The sequence below is a fragment of the Dromiciops gliroides genome, chromosome 4 (assembly GCF_019393635.1).
Source record: "Dromiciops gliroides isolate mDroGli1 chromosome 4, mDroGli1.pri, whole genome shotgun sequence".
In the NCBI taxonomy this organism is placed as follows: Eukaryota; Metazoa; Chordata; class Mammalia; order Microbiotheria; family Microbiotheriidae; genus Dromiciops; species Dromiciops gliroides.
In genome coordinates this window covers 87635263-87656050 of record NC_057864.1, presented here as the reverse complement: position 1 = coordinate 87656050, position 20788 = coordinate 87635263, and the positions used below count along the sequence as shown (strand labels likewise).

Genomic DNA, 20788 nt, shown 5'->3' with positions numbered 1-20788 from the left:
ATTGTATGAATACATGCATAAATGCCCATTTTAATTTTCAAAGAGGCACAATTTTGAGATTGTTATTTATGTTACTCAATTCAATTCAATATGATTAAGTACCTAACTGGACATAAAAAGGCAAAAAAATTGTCTTCAAAGGACATTATGTGTCTATGATATTCATACATTTTGAATTAATCTTCTAGATTCTCATTCAATCTATCAAATTGTTCATTCTGGTATCTGCTCTCAGCCTCACCACCCAAGACAACAAGATCATTGAGACAAAAGTAGTATTTGAGGAAAACTCCACCATATTTAGTATATTGGCAAGGACACTTTGATGACTCATATAGAGTTTATTGATGAACAATGAATAGGTTGCTAGATTCTGAAGGCTATTATCACATAAAAGGACTGATCAGGATATGAGAAACATGTTGTTAGTCTTGATCCATGTTATATGGATGAAGGCATAGCTGTCCATAATCAAGTTTCCACCAGCTGCATAAAAAGCAATAATTGTGTCTTATAGATGAAAAAACAATAAATAAGAAAAAACACAAAAATAAAACTTGTAATTTTAAGGGATCTTGGAAAGACAAAAAGTCAAATGTTGCTACTTTTCAAAATAGAAAGTTTACTTACTATTAAAATCGGTGATGGAAAAACAGTATATTCAATAAAGTATAACAATAATTACATATATATTAAGTTTAATTGATAATGAATGAACAGCAACTAATTTTAGCAAGTAATAAATCAAAGTAGATTGAATAATAAAGATGAAACTTTTAACATAAATTCTTTAATTTTTCTCTACATTTTAAGTACATGAAGATGTGAAAGCTAATTGTACAGTATCATTCAAATATAGACATTAATGCCATGCAATATTGAAAATTAATTACTTCTAAAATAAAGCATATGTCTATATATTAGTTCTATTCCTTATTAAAGATTCATATGTGAGTCATATTCAAGGCAATATGGATTACAATCATTATATAGTTTCTTTAAAAAATACTACTCATAGGGCAACTCAAAGATTATAAGTTGCATTACAGAGGGAATTTACTCATCCAGAAGTTTCTTTCATCAGTGAAATCACATGTCCATTCTTTATTTCCTATTTGTACTCCTATCCAGAGGCAGGAATTAAACCCAGGTCTTAGTTATTCTAGGGCTAGTTCTTATATGTCCTATTTTATCTTGTTTTTCTGAACATTACAATTTTTTAAATTTAATATAAAATATGGAATATTTGCATATCTATACACACACACATATATATACATACACAAACATTTTTACAAACTATTATGTTTTTGCAGATCTTATCCTTTGTCCCACTTAATATGTAATTATCACTCTTCCCATACATTGAGAATTCTTTTTTTTTAATTGTATATTGAAGGGTTTTTTTTTTCTTAAATGGAGGTATATATGGACACAATACCCATTGCACTGCATCCTTTTACTGTGAGAAGTATTCCCAAATAGGTTTTTAAATTCACCCACATGACAAATTTAAATTGATTCAATTTATAAATATAAACAGCCAATATTATATGGACCATGTTGGAATAACTTACCATGATGCATGAGTAAAATTAAGTTTTGTTTTGTTTTGTTTTTTTATAGCCAAATGGCAAGATCTGGTTTTTCATCTGGGAATTCATTGAAGGTAAATGAACGTGATCGCCGTCGAAGATTTGTTGTTCTCAAGGGTCTTCCATTTATTAAGTCCAAATAGATGTCAGATTTCAGAAAGCGTGTATAACTATCTTGCTCCATAAGTCGATAAACTCTGCTTTGAGCAGCATCAAAAAGGTGGATGGTGGGTTGGGAGATGCTCTTAAAAATTATTTCTTTGGTGTGAAAGTCAAGGTTAACCTGGATAATGAAGATCAGAGCTATCAATGGGCTTGATTTTGAAAAAGACAAGGTCAGTTTTTCTCTCATTTTTCCTTCTTTTAGGTGTTTCTTTTTCTAGATGGTCCTGTTCTAAAACCTGTAACATCAGAGATGCCAGCACAGCCTCTTCCCAACAGGAACTTATCTTTCATGGACTATAACTTAACTCATCCAGCCCAAATCTTTGTTAATTTACCTATAAATTAAGTTGTTCAAAGGAAAAAAAATTCTGACTAATTCCATTTTAATAAGAATTATCAATGCCTGAAGCCAAAAGGAAAAATAATCAATGATGCAAAGTTTAGGCTTGTAAGAGAGGATGTGAAGATACCCACAAAATATCCCTTCCAGAGTTACTAGTCTATTAGGTAATGGAGCTGCCCTTTAAGATAAAACACTTATAATCAACTTAAAATAAGGAAAGATAACCATTAATTTCTGAGAAGAGGTAGGCAGCCACATAAAGGATATGACAGTGCTCTCTGTGATATATAGTGGACAAATGGTCCCAGCAAAATAAAATATAAATGCAATAAATGCAAAAATATAAATGCAATTATTCTTTTAAGGATTTGCAATCTCTGATGTGTCTTTATAGACTACTTTCACATTCATCATAATTGTTTTTAAATTAAGATCTTGGAATAGAAAGGAAAAAACATGCATGTGAGCAAACATAACATAATAGAGCATTTTTAAATCATCAAATTCAAATTCAATCAGAATGCATTTTAACTGACTTAGAGGCCCTTTATCTATTTTAAGCTCAACATGTACAAAATGGAACTAATTTTCTCCCCAAATCCACCCCTCTTCCAATCTTCCCTATTTTGTTAGATGCCACTTTTATCCTCATGGCCACCCAACTTCCTACCCTCAAAGGCATTCTTAACTCTTCACTCTTTCTCACCCTATGTATCTAGTCAGTCTCCAAGTCTTATCAATTCTCCCTTGTCCCACATCTCTCAGAGCTTTTTCCTCTATGCTTACTCAACCACTAGCAGTTTGGGTCTTCATCACTTTATAGGTTTTCAAGCAACTAATACTACCTCATTTTCCAATTTATTCTTTATGTAGTTGATATTATGATGTTCCTAAAGCATATATTTCATTGTGATCTCCCTGCTCAATAAATTACAATGTTTCACTACTATCTCATATCAAATCTATACTCCTCTTTTGGGTGACTTAAAACTTTTATAAAGTTGTTCGAATATTTTTTTTTCAGTTTCATTATAATGTACTATATAATTCAGTCTATGTGGCTTCCTTGCCACCTTCAAAAAATGACATCATATTTCTTAAATTCCTGCTTTTTACAATCTCCAAAATTTAGAATGAATTCCTATCTCACTTCATCTCTTAAAATCTCTAGTTTCTTCTAAGGTTCCACTCATATGCCACCTCTTGAATGAGGCCTTTCATGATTATTCCAGATGTTTATACCCCCACTTTGATTATATATATCATATACCTCGCTTATATTTATTTTGAATATATTTACATATACTTTTAATACTACTTTTAAAGCTCTTTTACCTTTCATATGAAATTATGATTAATGATAAATACTTTATGACTTGCTTATATTTGTATTTTCAAACAGTGGGTAGTAAGAGAAAGTAGCAATGAGAAAGAATAAAACTTTTTCTTTATGAATGTCGATATGAAAAATTTATCCTCCCCACCCCCATCACCTACCCAAAATAAAGGCTCTTATAAACTTCCCAGTAACAGAGCATCTTGATGCTCCATTTTGTTTTCTCCTATTCTAAAACTATGGAGCAGATAGTTATGGTAGTTTGGTAAGGAGAATGGGTGAAGGTGAACCCTTCTGTCCTCTTTAATGCTTTTCTCTATGAACCTGGTCAAAAGAGAGAGGGTAGTAATAATAATAACTAGCATTATGTACACTTTCAGTTTTGCAAAACACGTTATAAATATTTTCTCATTTGACCCTCATTATAATTTTGGAAGTTAGGTGCTACTATTGCCATCCCCACCCCATTTATATATGAAGAAAAAAGGGAGACAGAAATTGTGACTTGACCAATGTCACAGTCTGAGGGCAGATATGTACTTAGAGCTTCCTGACTCCAGGTCTGGTGTTTGACCCACTGCGCCACCTAGCTGCTTATAGGTGTGTATGGTATGGGAAAAATAGATCCACCCATATTATAAAGCTTAGGATCCCTTTCTTCACCACTATGTTCACTTTTTTTTGTTTGTTTTTTTGTGAAGCAATTAGGATTAAGTGACTTGCCCAGGGTCACACAACTAGTAAATGTCGAATGTCTGAGGCTGGATTTGAACTCAGTTCCTCCTGACTCCAGGGCTGGTGCTCTATCTACTGAACCACCTAGCTGCCCCTTTCACCACTATGTTCCAACCTAACCTTTTTTTAATGTTATTTTTGCAGGGCAATGAAGGTTAAATGACTTGCCCAGGGTCACATAGCTAGTAAGTATCAAGTGTCTGAGGCTAGATTTGAACTCAGGTCCTTGGGAATCCAGGAAGAGTGCTTTATCCATAGCACCACCTAGCTGGCCCTCACCCTAAATTTTTTTTTTTGGTGTTTTTTTTTTTTTTTTTTGTGGGGCAATTGGGGTTAAGTGACTTGCCCAGGGTCACACAGCTAATAAGTGTTAAATGTCTGAGGCCGGATTTGAACTCAGGTACTCCTGAATCCAGGGCCAGTGCTCTATCCACTGTGCCATCTAGCTGCCCCACCCTAAATTTTTAATCTCTGTTAGGCATTACTTTGCAATTGTAACATGTATAGGCACTTACGTACATGTGTATGTATGTCAAATATAAAATGTAATTATTTAATATCATATAGCAAAAGGTACATATATACAAATATATAAAGGACCTTGTCACCCCTCTACCAGCCAGCTATTCTAAATGATATTTCTACATCGGGTGGGAAGTAAAATTTGTCATTTTTATGTTTCCAGTAAATCATCAGCTAAGTAGGAAATCAAAGATATCAATAAGCCTGATCCACTGAAAGTAAATCAGTAATCTTTGTCTGTATTTATAATGGGGGGGGCATGATTAGAGTCTAAAAGTTTTAGCTGGAAAATATAGAATTAAGAATGGGAAAATGTAGAATAAATTCTCAAATTCTATGTACCCTGACCAAACTCTTTGTCCATCTATCAATCATCTATTTATTATATCTATATGATTACATCCACCTCAATCTTTAGATTGATACAAATGTCTGCCTATTTGTCCATCTACCTCTCTATTTCTACCTATCACTATTTCTATAGATAGACATTTGTATAAATATACATCTAAGTAATGATAGGGCAAGTTAATTTAAACTCTAGCTACAAAGGAAGATGGATATATGTGATGCACACACATATGTGCATGACCTATGTACATATATGTATATCTTTGACAAAGTATGATATTTTAAAATGGTACTTTTATGATCATGAGTGTAAGAAATCCAGGGCTGAGGAAACTCCTTATGCTTATGTAGACCTAGTCTGTTATTTGCAGTCTGAGAGAGTTGTTTGTGGCAAAGACGTTTTAAGCATTTCTGGTCACTTAGGTTGTATGCAAAAGATGCAAGAATTGATCCAAGATCTTCCTGCCTTCAAGGCTTGGACTCTGACATATTGCCTCATGACATATTCATACATATTTTGTGTTTATACATTTATTTGGATATATATATGTATATGTATGTATGTATACATACAAACATATATACACGAACATATTTGGATAAGTGCATATAGTATATTTAATATGTACATGTTTGCCTATGTACTTCTTGAAAATATTAATATATAATCACTATTCCTTTAGCATAATTTTAAACTTTGGAATGAAGATTATGATGGCCCTATGTATTCATTTTTACCAAGTGGGTTCCTTCTGATGCAATTTTTATTAAGCTCTTTTAGATCTGTATGACCTTTGTCCCTCTTTCAATTCTTTTTTATTTCTCTTATTCTTATTTTTTTTTTACTATACCTCCTGTGGAGCATCATTCTGTATGTATTTCTTATATATTGCTTGTGCTTTATGGAGCAGTTGATGGGGTTCTTGGCTTTTCTTGAAATCTTCACAGGCTACCCAAAATTCAATGTTTTCTTCACTGAATTCGGTTTTAAGGAACCTGGTAAAAACATTTAGTCCATCTACCAATAAAGAAAAAGAAATGAGACACAGCATGCATCTTTGAAAGATTAAAACCATCTAAGAATTTTACTGTTTGACATTAGGGAATTACCACAAATACTGAGAAGATAGGTATTTTCTGCAGTTCAATGTGAGCAGGAATGGTGCATTCAAAAGAACTGTGATTTCTTGACATTCAAGGAAATCCAATAATTTTTTGATAAATTGAAAAAAAATAGTAAGCCTGTTGAATTTAGTCTCTGATTCTTTTCAGTCAGAGTTTTTAAAGTACATTATGGGAAAAAATGGTTTTCTCTAGAAAACAATGAACAGTTTATTTTCCTAAGAAATGGGGAAAGGAATGCAATAAAGATAATTTATTTCAATGCTTCAATTATTTCTTTGGACTAGTTAAAAAATTCTCAGCCCCACTTGATTCATCATAAAATGGGGATAATATACTTGCTCTTCTTATAATGACTATTTTGAGGATACATTTTTTAACACGGTATCTGGAATCAGGAGTACGGGTTTCACATTTGGCCTTAGACATTTAAGAAATATATAGCCCTGGGTAAGTTCCTTCACAATTTCCTCATCTGTAAAATGAAGATGAGTAACATCTCTCTCCCAGGGATGTTGTGAGGATGTGTGTGTATATACACATACATACATATACATACACATATATGTATGTGTGTAGATGTATATGTACACACACATAGAAATTTGCATATACACAAACATGTGCAAACATATATATATATTATCTAGTATGTTGCAAATCTTAAATCCTTGTACAAATATTAATTGTTGTTTTATTACCTTTAAATCACTAAAAAGCATCCACAACCTGACCCTACCTTTCCAATCTTATTTCACAATATTTTTCCTCATTCATTCCATGGTTCAGCAAAAGTAGCCTTCTTGATGTTCTTCATACACAAAACTCCATTTCACATTTCAGTAACTTGACAGTGACTATTTCCCATGCTTAGAATAAACTTATTCCTTTACTCCTGGCTCCTTAGACACCCTTTATTTTCTTCAAAACTCAGCTAAAGAGTAATTTTCTGTAGTACCTGATTTTTTTTTTATTATTCTAGCTATTAGTACTCATCTTCTCTAAAATATCTAATATTTATCTTGAATTCATTTTGTTTTTTGGGGTTTTTTTTTTGCTTTTTTTTTTAGTGAGACAATTGGGGTTAAGTGACTTGCCCAAGGTCACACAGCTAGTAAGTGTTAAGTGTCTGAGGCCGGATTTGAACTCAGGTACTCCTGATTCCAGGGCCGGTGCTCTATCCACTGTGCCACCTAGCTGCCCCTGGAATTCATTTTGTAGAAATATAAAGTAAAAGAACCTTGAAAGTTTTAAGAACTCTTAAAAAGGAAGTCCAGTCATGAGTTTTGAAGACGGGGTGAAGAGGTAAGGGAATGTAGGTGCAGAATGAGGTATATATTTTCAGGTAATACCAATACAGCAAAATTTTGTTTTGCTTCACTATACTTCTTTATTAGAGGGTTTTGAGGGCAAGGAAGAATAGAGATTTCTCATATAGATAGTGATAAGAAGAAGGAGGAGGAGGAGAAGAAAAAACATCATGAAATATTTAAAAATACGATTAAAAAATGGGACAAAGTTTAGAACGGGAAACAAATGCTTGTACTATCATCTTAAGTTCAATCTCTATACCTCCCACTCCCCCTTAACACTGATATTTAAAATAAGATATATAAAATATATTCAATTGGCCTGATCAACCTTATTTTTCTGACCTCTTTGTTTATATAAATGTTCATAAATGTTCATAATAAATTTATATTTTATTTAAAAATAGTATTATATATGTATATGTGTATATATATATATACACACACATATATATTAGGAAAAATATATAAATATAAATATATATCTTTCCTAATAGAAAGTGAGCTCTTTGAGGTCAAGGATTTGCATTTCTCTTTTTATCCCTAGCACCTCTTTCAGTTCCATGGAGCATATAAGAGGTATAAAACCTTGGGAAGAGAGGATAACCATGGAGAATTATGGCTTTATGGTGAGTTAGGAAAACTTAAATTTACAAAGTACTGAAGGTAAAGAGAATGTAGGTGGAATTTTCCCACTTGGGAGTTCTTTTTAACCAGTGAAATCATAGTTCCAATTCTATCCCTATCCTATTAACACAGTAGCCTAAGGAAGAAATACAATTTGAAAGTATATTTTTGCTTCATTTTCTGCTGCAGAATTCCTTTCATCAGTTACCATTTGCTGAATGAACTTGTCACAGGCAGTTTGTATTATCTTTAAATCCCAAGTCTACTTTAATTTTACATTACTATTGTCATCTGGGTTTCTGCAATCCTCTCCAGACTTCAGATGAATCTGGGGCCTTAGCTGGATGACTTTAGTTAACAAATAAAGCACACATCCTTAAACTACTGATTTGATTATATCTTTAAAAGATCTTTCTCTCCCATACCTCTGGCTGCAAAATACTTAAAAACAAAACAATTGTATAGAACTTTTCTGGTTTTTTTTTTTTTTGTTTGTGTTGGTTTTATGTTTTGTTTTGTTTTGTTTTTAATGTGCATGGGAGTAAATGAGAAAATTAAGCTATGATTTTTTTAAACCAAGAAAATGAAAGTGACAACCCACAACCAAAATTCAGAGAATGTGAACTACCTACAGAATTGGAAAAAAAAAACACATAAAACTCATTCCCAAAACTACATCTTTGCAAGCCATGTAGTAAAAAATCCTTTTTTTCCAATGAGAACTTCATTTCTTCTGATTTTTTCTTGCTGGATCTAGAGATACCTGGTTTTCAGAAGTATTTGGCTTATCAATAGCTCATATACATATGTATTTATACATCAACATCATCATCACAATAACAAATATCTATATAGCATCTACTGTATGCCTGGTGTTATTCTAAGCATTTTGCAAATATTGTTTTATTTGATCCTTACAACAACTCTGTGAGGTAGGTATTATTATGATTTTCATCATAAAGTTAAGGAAATTGAAGGAGTTGGAGATAAAATGATTTTCCCAGGGTCACACAGCTAATATTTAAATTCAAATTTGAATTCACATCTCCCTGACTTCAGGCATACCACTCTATACATTGTAATACCTAGCTAGTATGCATTTATGGCTATATATGCATGCATATGTGTGTGTGTATATATATATATACACACACACACACAAATACACACACATATGCATGTGTGTATAGTTTATATATGCGAATACACATAAATGCATATATTAATTTATCTGACATGGTAATTTATCATAGGCATTATATAAGGTAATAATATATATGGTTATAATATAATATAAATTATATGTAACAACCAAAAATAATTCATATACACACATACATACTAAATATAGGACAATGTTGTTATGTAACTGGAGAAAATACTAATGAGTAAAAGTAATGACATCCAGAAAACTCTCCATTAGCCCATCAGGTAGATAACCTTCAAAATATTTGGGAGAAAATGAGCAAGAAATTCATATGTTGAGGTGTTAAGGTTTTACTTTCCATGACCATAGAGTAAATACACACACCAATGAAACGCATGTTCTCTTGAAAAGCCAAACATGTACAAAATAAAGGAGAAGATATTTTCACTATCCTCAGAGCTGGTCAGATAAAATTCTTGGTTTTCTATTTTTCAGATGAACATTTTTGAGGACTTTTAAATTACAGGACATTCAGAAAATCAAGATCAAAATGGTGAATGTTCTTGAAGTCGTTAATAAGCATATTCAAGAAACATTAATTAAGTTTTTGTTATGCACAGAGAACACTGTGCACTGGGCAAAGTTCAGTTTTAGATAAAATATTTGTATGGCCATTAGCCTGTTATTAGACGTATTGAATAGGAACTATATGGGATACTGCTTTTAAGTGAAGAAAATTTAACTATTTTACATCTAGCATACTCCAGAATATGATGAGTGAATTAAATGAAATCCAGCTGCTTACTGAAATACACCCTCCTAAATATTACTAAGCACCATAAGTGGCCATTTACACTGTGAGTTGAATTAGGAGTATTGTCTTGTTGGATCCATTCCTGCCATTATACTTCCCTGTTTTGTAATTATTTCCCAAGGTTATATTTATAATTTTATTTTTCAAAAAATATATTTATACACATACACATAATGTGTGTGTGTGTATGTGTGATTTCCTAATGAATACTGAGCTCTGAAATTAAAGAATAAATATTTTCAGAAGAAACTGTCATAACCCATAACCCAAAACTAGTTTCCACCTTGGGAGAAGCTCAATACATGTCATACAAATATGAAATACATGTAATGATATGTTTCTAAATTGAAATTTGGGCATCTATTGTTTTACTTTCTGATGTCAAGGAAAAAAAAGAGTCAGTAGACTCTGCAGTATAACTCATTAACACTAGATTACAGTGTTGTTACTCTAAGATTTGAATCAAGAGCTTTGACCCTGTCATGGAGTAGAACAGGTCCTTCTGACCTAATGACCCCTTTATGTACAGCATTTATAGTTTTTTCTAAACTTTAATTTTTATTCTTACAGATAGATTTATAGTATACTGATTGCTATAAGGAAGACCAATTCAAGATTTTTTCTTGGAACACTGAAGTCCTGTATCTTAGTGAAAATAGGAAACTAGAAATGAGGAAATGCAATATATATATATAAGGCAGAAGGTTAAAAGTTTAAGAAACACTCATCTTCTATATGGGAGGGACATGTACTTCCTTTCATAACCAACACCAGTCTTAAAGAAAGGTGGGTGTGGGGGCGGCTAGGTGGTGCAGTAGATAAAGCACCGGCCCTGAATTCAGGAGTACTTGAGTTAAAATCCGGTCTCAGATACTTGACACTTACTAGCTGTGTGACCCTGGGTAAGTCACTTTACCCCCCATTGCCCGGGAAAAAAAAAAAAAAGAAAGGTGGGTGATGATCATTTCCATTATATCAAGTGATCTGTTTTGTTTTCTTTTCTCTCTCTTTTCTTATATAATCATAGCTTACATGTTCTACTCATGTTCTCTGTATGATGGGTTATTTTCAGACCTAAGCTAAGGAAAATTAGTCATAGCTTTTATACAGTTCAAGAGAGGAAACATGAGGAAAAGAAATTGGGAATCTTCTGGAATGAAAGGGAGCTGACCAAGAACACTGGGCTTAAATCTTGGTTCTCTTGCTTAAAAGGTTATGTAACATTGGGCAAATCATTTAAGTTTTCTAAAGCTTCTGCTTTAGCTACAAAAAAATGGATACAATTAGTCATACAATTTAACTGAGACCTTTGTTATGAGGATAAATTTAATCTTGCCCATAAAGTGCTCTATAAGTATGTCATTATCCTTTCAGGAAAACAATAAAATTTATACAGTAGGCCAGTAGGATCAAAATCAAATAGAAATGGTATCCATAGAGCATACAAAACGATTCCTACAGTTGCATGTTAACATAGAAAACCACATATTAACATCATCTGTGTTCTATTATATTTTATTTATTTTGTTAAATGTTTCCCAATTATTTATATATATATATATATATATATATATATATATATATATATATATATATATATATATATATATATATATATATTTGTGGGCAAATGGGTGTTAAGTGATTTGCCCAGGGTCATACAGCTAGTAAGGGTCAAGTGTCTGAGGCCGGATTTGAACTCAGGTTCTCCTGAATCTGGGGCCGGTGGTCTATCCACTGTGCCACCTAGCTGCCCTTCCAATTATATTTTAACCTGGTTTAGGCTATACCCTGAAGCATTGTGGGCCTTGTATTTGATGCATCTTCACTAGAATAATTTTTGGATTACTTTCACCATCACTTTTACTAATAGAACCTGTATGTAATGCAACTAAAGTCCTACACTGATCTCTCTGACTAGGTTGTTAAATAGTATCCTCATAAAACACAAGCTCTATCCAGTCCTATAATAATAGAAATGAAAGAAATTCAGTTCAGAGAGGGACTAAACCCTAAATTTGCTTTCATTCATATCTACAATGGAGCCAATAATGCTTGGACTGCCTACCTCACAGATTTTTGGTAAGACAGATAGGTTCAAATGATAATGAGATGACAGATCTAGAAGATTTCATTGGGCATCTTGTTCATATACCTCATTTTACAGATAAGGAAACTAAGGCCCAGTAAGATGAAATGCATTTCCAGCTGCCACTTGAGAATCCCAAATATGATGTTACATAGGCATCTGAAAATCATCATGGATAAATAAAACGGATTATCTTTACCCTTCCCCAGTTTCCCATATAGCCCTTGCCTTTCAGAATTTCTCAACCAATCAATCAATAAAAATTTAATTAGTGCTTGCTATCCCTTGCAGGGGCATCACCCTCTCTTCCTAGTCACTCAGCCAACATGCCAACATCCTTGGAGAAATCCCAGTCTACTCACCCCATCTATTCCTTTCATGGCCAAATCTGGTCATTTCTCCTTTAATCAACTCTTTCATATAAGCACCTTTCTTTCTATTTATACATCTACATCCCTAGATCAGGGCCTCATCACCTCTTGCCTGAATTATTACAATTACTTTCTCAAGTCTCTCCCCACATCAATCCATCTGTTGCTGAGCTGCTAATGTGATTTTTCTAAAGCTTAGGCTTGATCCTGTTGCCTCTCTGTTCATTGAGAACTAGTGATGACATTACTGCCATGATAAAGTATAAATTCCTCTGTTGGGCATGTAAAGCCCTTCATCATCTGGGTGCTTCCTACTTTTCCTGCCTGCCTCTGCCTTCTCCTCCTTTAGTCATTCCATGATCCAGTTAAACTGTCCAACTTGCATTTCTTTGAGCATTACACTCTAGCTTCCATATCAGTAACATTGCACAGACTACCTCCAACATCAGGAATTCTTCTCCTCATAACCCCTGCCTCTTAGCTTTCCTGGTTTTCTCCAAAACACACCTTAAATCTTACCTCCTGCAGTAAATTCCCCCCCCCAATTCCCCAACAAGATCCTAATGCCTTCTCCTTCTAGACTTCCCTCACCTTCTATATATGTAGTTTGAAGATTCCTAGATATTTACATATTGTGTGAGAGCACACACACTCTCTCTCTCACACACACACACACACACACACACACACACACACACACATACACACACACACACACACACACACACACCGTTAGATGGTGAGTTTCCAGAATGCAGCAACTATTTTTGCCTTTGTATCCCTAGTGCTTAACCCAGTAGATGGTAAATGATGGCAACTGTGTGGTTCACTAAAAGAGTGCTGGGCATGGAGTCAGGAAAACTCATCTTCCTGAGTTCAAATCTAACCTCAGGCACTGAACAAGTCACTTAACCCTGCTTGTCACAGTTTCCTCATCTGTAGAATGAGCTGGAGAAGGAAATAGAAAACTGTTCCAGTATCTTTGACCCAAATGGGGTCAAAAAAATCAGACATGACTGAAAAATAAATGAACAGCAACTGTTAAATTCATGTTTAATAAATGTCTATTGATTAACTGTGTAATTTGCCTAAAATTTTACAGCAGTAAGTGGCGGAGAGATAAATTTAACCTAGGTTGCCTAATCCCAAAGCCAGGACTCTTAGAAAATGAGTTGATATTCATCAAGCAATTGGAAAACCTGTGACTTTATCAGCTTAGATGATCAAAGCATTACTCGTGTAACAACATCCTTCATCAGTGAAGTTTTTAAACTTGATCTAGATCCAAACCCATCCCTAGATCATGTATTCCAGGGATTTACCCAAGTACATAGTGGTTAATTTTGTTTTCAGGTTCACAGAAACAATAATGTCAAAAGTAGAATTTGAACCCATGTTTTCCATTAGTATTATATCTAGTCAATCTGCTGACAAGAATTTATTAAGCATCAGCCATGTGCCAGGCACTATGCTAAGGACTGTATATCAAAGATGGGGGGGGCACTTTCTGTTCTCAAGGAGCTCCCATTCTAATGGGAGAAACAACATGCAAACAGGTACATACATGCAACATGTATTTGTATATATGTATGCATGTATATGTGTGTGTATAATCAGAGAGAAGATACTAGTTTTCCCTCAGACAGAAATGGGACCTTGAAAAGTATATTTTGGGATTTCTAAGGTGTTAACATTATAAATAAAATGAGGTATTTGGGTTATATTATCTTGAAAGCACATACAAATTGCAACTTTTCATTGTCCTGTGGTATGCTTTGCTAATTTCCTTCTTTGCCAGATAGAGGAAGGGAAAGGAGATGACTTTCAATGTAAACAATTTGACTTCTTTTTAGAAGTTTGGAGGAAGAAGGAATCAAAACTAATGATAAGAATAAGTGCTTTTTGGATTGCATACAGATGTTTTTTTATATTGAATATAACTTTTCCATGTCAAAAATACTCAAATGAATTTATGATCTCAGCAGTTTGCATATCTAACAATGTCGATCTTAACTCTTGCATACCCTCCCTTTGAGATAACCTCCAGTTTATCTTGTATATATTTTATATGTACATAGTTATTTGTATGTTGTCTCTCCACTAAAACATGTCCTCCTTGAAAACAGATTGCTTTTTCTTTTCTTTGTATCTCCAGTGTTTAGCATAACATAGTAAGCCTTTAATACATGCTTGTTGACTTGACTTACATCCAGTTTGATACTTCTCCATGTCTTCCTATTTATCCACCTAATGTGTTGGGGGAACTCTTCAATTTCTCCTGACATTTCAATCATTCCAGAAAAACCCTTGAACTGTTCACCATCCTTGTCTTCCCAATATGATCAATTCCTCTTATTTTTTAGTATCAGATTTTCCTCATGACAACTTTGGTCCAATTCTCCTTTAAATCTTTTATTCTTTATTGTACTAAACTTGCAAACATAATCACACAATCCAGGCAACTCTCTTGCCTTATGGGTGATACTTACTTGTATTTTTTGGGGATATTTTTATGTCCCATGATACATAAATGCAATAGGACCATTAGAAAAAAATCTTACAATACAGTCCAGAAGACATGGATTCCAAGCATATCTATGACATTTGCTGGCCATGTGAACTTGGACAAGTCACAACTTTTCCAAGTCTTAGTTTCATCTATAAAATAAGTGGCTTGGGCTAGATGTTCCTTGAAGCCCCTTTCATTCCTGGTTCCATGATTCTATGCTATTATTTAACCTTACCAGTGATGTTATTATATATAGATCAAATTAGCCTGATCCTGAATCCTGACTCTATCATTTATTTGCTTTTTTTTTTTTTTTTAGTGAGGCAGTTGGGGTTAAGTGACTTGCCCAGGGTCACACAACTATTAAGTGTTAAGTGTCTGAGACCGGATTTGAACTCAGGTCCTCCTGAATCTAGGGCCAGTGCTCTATTCACTGCGCCACCTAGCTGCCCCCTGACTCTATCATTTATAATACTTTCTAGACCTCAGTTTCCTCACCTATAAAATAGGGGTAAATTTGGAGAAAATAGGATAATACCCATAGTGTCTGCTTAATAGGGTTGTTGCAAGATAAGAGCAATTGGTATATATAGATATATTAAACCCCCAAATACTACAAGTATGTAAGCTGCTGATTCTGCTTATTTTCAACCCCTCTATCTGTTTCTACTCAAAGAAATTATCAGATTAAATGATCTATGTAAAAAGGGAATGCAAATTACCAATATTTTATTATCCAAGTGGTAAGTTAGAGTAGCTTGGAAATGAAAGCTTAATTTCCTTAACTTGTTTCCTTTCTAAATATTTCTAACACTTTTAATACTTCCCTCTTTTCTTATTACATAGCCTTTCCTATATTATATATCATCCCCACCCTCACTTACTGTCAGCCACTATTTCATTGTTCATCACTAATAATCCCATTTATCTAGTTCCATCCTTAGGTAATATTCTCTGTTTCTTCTAAATTGTCCTTTAAATTGCATTACTTTTTTTTAATGGAAGATTGATGTGAGAGAGACAAGTTAATACTGTGAACATTTTGAGAGCCATTGCTTTATTTTTATTAACACAGTTTTATAAACTCCAACTAAATTCATTGTACAGTCTTGTATGATTAAGACAACTCACTAAAATCCTGCGGCCGCTTTAGAAATTTCTCACATTATGACTTTGGGAAGCCTACTTCACAAAAGGAATTGTCTCGTTATTCAAGTCAGAACAATTTTTAATTATTTCTTGTTACATTTTTTCATATTTATGAAAAAAGTGACATAAATATTGCTACCATCATGATACATTTTAAATGGAAGAGAACACTTAAAAGTAATAAATCACTACTTCATTTCAACATTCAACATATTCTTTTTAGTCTCCTCATTAGATCAGAACTGTACAGTTTTCTAAATGATCCACCATATTTAATTTAGATAACTGGCATATCTGTTTAATTATACACATACTTTGTTTCATTTTTCATTATGGAATAATAGTCTTTAGTTAGAAAAAATGCTACTAACCTTTATGGGAAAGCAGTTTATCAAAGGATTCACCCCATTTAACTGCTTCTTCAGGGGAGACACTGTTCAAGAAATGAAATACATTTTATTGAAATGCATATTTAGTAGCCTTATGGTGATTCACTTAACATATGTTAAGTGCTAGAGAGTTCTATTTGTTAGAAGGTGTCTGATTAGATTACTTTATAATGCAAGCCTTCTTACCACTGGAATCTTCAAAAACATTTCATCTAATTTATTTTGATACTTTGTCTATAAAAGAATGCAATCTTTTAAATTGAGAAAATTCTGTATAATATATTTACAAAGGTTGTTTGCATTATGTGGGTCTTTAAGGAGCAATTAATCAGGAGCAGTGTTGAATAGTAAATAAGTATGGTCATCTACTTTTTGAAATGCCAACCCTGAAATAAACAACATTTTTGCTGTGGCAAGTTGGGTAGCATTCTATTTGAAGTGGTTGCTCCAATATACTCTCTATGAGTTTGATTTGTTTTTTGTTAAGGGGAGAGGAAGCTTGCCTAGTAGATTCCCATAACAATGAAACATTATTATAGATATTTTTCCTTTCTTATATTGAATTTGCTCTAATTTAAGTATTTTAATTGTTATTAAATTATTTAAATGGGTTATGACATGAAAGTTAGGTACATTGTTTATCTAATTAGCATGATAACAGCATAGTGGTTATAATCCTAGGAAATAGCATGTTTTTGTTGATATTACTTTAAAAGCTAAAATTTATTAGTAAGTCCCATTTTGACAAAGCCATTGTGTTTTTCATAAAAGCTTTAGTAAAACTTAAAGTTAGCAAGACATACACTTTTTAAACTACCAGATGTTAAAAACAAGAACAAAATCTTCAAGCATTTGAAGACAGAAAACTTCCTTTTCAGTTATTATTCAGAATCATGGGATCCATTATTTCTTTCAAAACTTTAAAAAACATCAAAAGACAAAATTTAAAATATGGAAAGCTATACAAGGTTTAAATGTTAACTTATAAAACATATGTAGTGATATTAATTTTAGTTACAAAAAAAAACCAAACCTTTGTCTTCTGACATTTTACTTTTTGGTTGCATGTGAAAAAATATTTATGGCTTCTTGACATAACTCCTATCTACCTTTTTATCCCTGCTCCCCCAAAATAGCACAATTACTAAAACAAATCATAAATCTTTAAAAATATAATGGATATCTAATATTAATGTAACTTCAAATTCACTTTTGGAGTGCATTTAAAAAACAGAAATATTCACCTTATGCCTTTGGCCAAGTTCTCAGAACTACCAGGGTTGATATCTTCATGGAATTCAGGTTTCTGCAATAGAAGGCTCAGTCTATTTCTCTTCTCTTTACCTCTGTAATAGAATATAAGCTGCTTTTAAAAATGAACACGTGTCAAACCTCACTTTCTATCCAATAATTCACTTAGAGATCATTTTTTCCTCCATTCAAGGTGTTACTTTTTAATCCCACAAATAGAGGTGAGTATTTTTCCAGTGATACATTTTTAAACTGTAACAACCATGCTTTTTCATCCTTGACCAAATTAAGGGAAATAAAGAGTAAAACAACAAAGACAACAATAATAACAATAAACAATCCAGCTTACCAAGGAGGATATCATCTTTTCATTTGATAATCATGAGAGAGAGGCATATGACCCCATCCTCCATTAGTGTTAGTACCATAAATTTTGTGGTATCATGTTTCAGTAAAAGTTTTCTTTTGGAACCCTTCATGTGCCACTTTCTTTTCCCACATTTTCAGAAGATTAGTATTCCCTACATATAACAGTATTTTTAAACTATTTTCTACCTCAACACCACTATTAATATAGTCACAGCTGTACATTTCAAATAAGAATATTTCAATTACACTATATTCTAAATTCCTATTTACCAGTTATCTAAGAAATATACTTTACCTGTTTTTTATGTCTTTGTTTAATGCTTCTTTTCCTATTGCATGAATCGCCTTGTAGAAAGTTTTTTCCTTTGGATCTGACATATTTAGTTGAGAAAAAAAAACCAATGGTTTCTCCATCTTCTTTCTACAAAGTTAAGAGACATCTCAGTTGGTCTCTGAAACAGTTTGCTTGCAGAATCTGAATCTTTCATTGTTACACATGGAGATCACAAAAACTGTTTACCCCACAATGTTCCAAAAAGAAGCAAAATTAAGAAGCTGTGATCAGCACTTCTCCTTCAACAAACATGTAGTACTGAGGAATTGAAATCCAATTCCGCTCTGGGTTGTTTGAGGAAATGATATTACACATTTACAAAATGGTTCTTGGCCACTAAGATAAAGAGTACAATTACCACAGTGCAACTTCTGCTTGGTGTTTTCACAATCAAAATGAGCCTTTGAGCCCACACTGACACAGTCATTTCCGACAGGAACTTTTTTTTTTTTTAAACAGTGTTATAAATATTTTTCAAGTATGAATTTATAACAGAATCCTGAATTAGCTGATAAAAGATAAGCTTTGGATTTTTAATGCTTCTTTTTCCTGTTCTTAAACACACACACACACACACACATATACATATACACACACACACACACACACACACACACACACACACAAACACATATGTACTGCCCTTACAAAGTTGCAAACTTGAAGTCTTAGGATACTAAAATATCTTACATTGTAAACAAAAAAAGAAGATAAAAATTTTAAAAGTAGGAACAGCACATTGTTGACTATTGCCATAAGGAACCTCAGATAATGTCATATCCAACTTCTCATTCTCCAGATGAGGAAATTGAGACACTCAGAAGGAAAGTGCTGACGAAGGTCATATTTCTCATCAGTGTGTGTGCCCTTGGAAATGGAGCCTGATACTGTAAGATGGATTTGGATAGAAATTTGGGGTTCAATTGACTTCTCTTCCCAAGAAGCAACTCTCAAGGTCATTTAGAAAAAGACCAGTTGTCAGTTGACTTAACCTTATATAATAAAAGGAACTCAGACTTTTTAAAAGAACTAGGAAAAGCAAGCTCTTTTGTGAAATTACCTAGCTCATATCAGTTTGATGAGTATTGATCAAAATGTGACTTCTACATGTAGAAAAATAGCAAGATTTTAAAGATAAAGGCTCACAATCATTTGTGTCAATAATATGAAAGTATATTACAAATTTGTACATTTCTTGGAGCCCGAATGGCTCTTTTTTTTTTTTGACATGAAATCATATGGGCTACCAGAGCCAAACTATGTAGATAAGACAGAAGATGGTACATGGTAAAGAATTTTTATGTATCTATCACTGGCCCACCAGCTAAAAAAGAGGACATAAGAAAAGGGGATTGGTGAGGCCCTTACAATGGAGCCAGGAACAAATGGACTTTGTATCCTCTGATATTCCCAAAAGAAAAAGGAGTTCCAGGACAAGCAACAACTACTAATCAAAGAGATGAATTCAGAATAAGGTGTTCTCTGTATGCCTCATAGGATTTTTGTTTGTTTGTTTGTTTGTTTAGTCAGGGAAACCTTTAGTCTTGCTAAAGTTTTTATAAACTGTTCATCAGCACCCAACCTCTTTTTCTGCTTATTGGGTAAACAAATTGCATCTTTTGTATTTCATTCATGATCAGACCTGAAAATCATTGAAAGATCATGCTCCCTTTTTAGAGATAAGTTTGATTTGAGTCAAAAAGTTTTTTCCCCCAGTTGCCAACAGAAAACCATAAGCTATGTTGTGTGACTGAAGCTTGATAATTTTTTCCCCAACCCTCCTCCATCCAAAACAAAAAAAATGAGGTCAAAGGGGGTTTATAGAAGAGTCATCATCCTAACATTCATTTATTTCCTGTTCTTTGTTTTTTTTTCTATTTTTTATTTTTTTAGTGAGGCAATTGGGGTTAAGTGACTTGCCCAGGGTTACACAGCTAGTAAGTGTTAAGTGTCTGAGGCTGGATTTGAACTCAGGTACTCCTGACTCCAGGGCCATTGCTCTATCCACTGCACCACCTAGCTGCCCCTCCTGTTCTTTGTTTAAAGAAGAAAAAGCATCCTTGCAAAATTCTGGGCTTATAATAGAGGAAATATAAATACTATATATCAAAAAAGGAGTATACATGGACCCTTTAGAGATCATATTTTCTAATTCCTTCAGTTTATTAAAAGATAAAATGTGAAGAGAGTTAACAAGGTACTCAGTAGTAAAAACTACAACCAGGATTCCTAAGCCAAGTCTCTTCTGTTCATCCCACCA

At 33.3% G+C, this 20788-nt stretch overlaps 1 protein-coding gene across 2 annotated transcripts; it reads right to left on the bottom strand.

Moving 5' to 3' along the window:
* Positions 1–326: 326 nt before the first annotated feature.
* Positions 327–19268, bottom strand: RGS18 (regulator of G protein signaling 18). Of its 2 annotated transcripts, none has more exons than XM_044004644.1 (6): positions 18490–18825; positions 17819–17920; positions 16557–16618; positions 5899–6065; positions 1578–1878; positions 327–486 (listed from the first exon to the last, which is right to left on the bottom strand). In XM_044004644.1, exons 1-5 carry the CDS (start codon positions 18606–18608, stop codon positions 1621–1623), a joined length of 708 nt encoding a protein of 235 aa, XP_043860579.1. In that variant the 5' UTR covers positions 18609–18825; the 3' UTR covers positions 327–486; positions 1578–1620. The 2 variants fall into 2 exon arrangements, with proteins under 2 accessions (XP_043860579.1, XP_043860578.1); XM_044004643.1 differs by lacking the exon at positions 327–486 and adding an exon at positions 19219–19268 and having other exon boundaries at positions 694–1878; positions 18490–18615.
* Positions 19269–20788: the final 1520 nt, after the last annotated feature.

Excerpts from the sequence above, each read along its gene's own strand:
- RGS18 (XM_044004643.1), bottom strand. The coding sequence starts at position 18,608 with ATGGAGAAACCATTGGTTTTTTTTTCTCAACTAAATATGTCAGATCCA. Across the intron at positions 6,066-16,556 it reads TAAACTGCTTTCCCATAAAG|ATGGACTAAATGTTTTTACC; the intron begins GTTAGTAGCATT and ends CTTTATTGGTAG. Across the intron at positions 1,879-5,898 it reads AGAATGATGCTCCACAGGAG|GTTAACCTTGACTTTCACAC; the intron begins GTATAGTAAAAA and ends TTCATTATCCAG.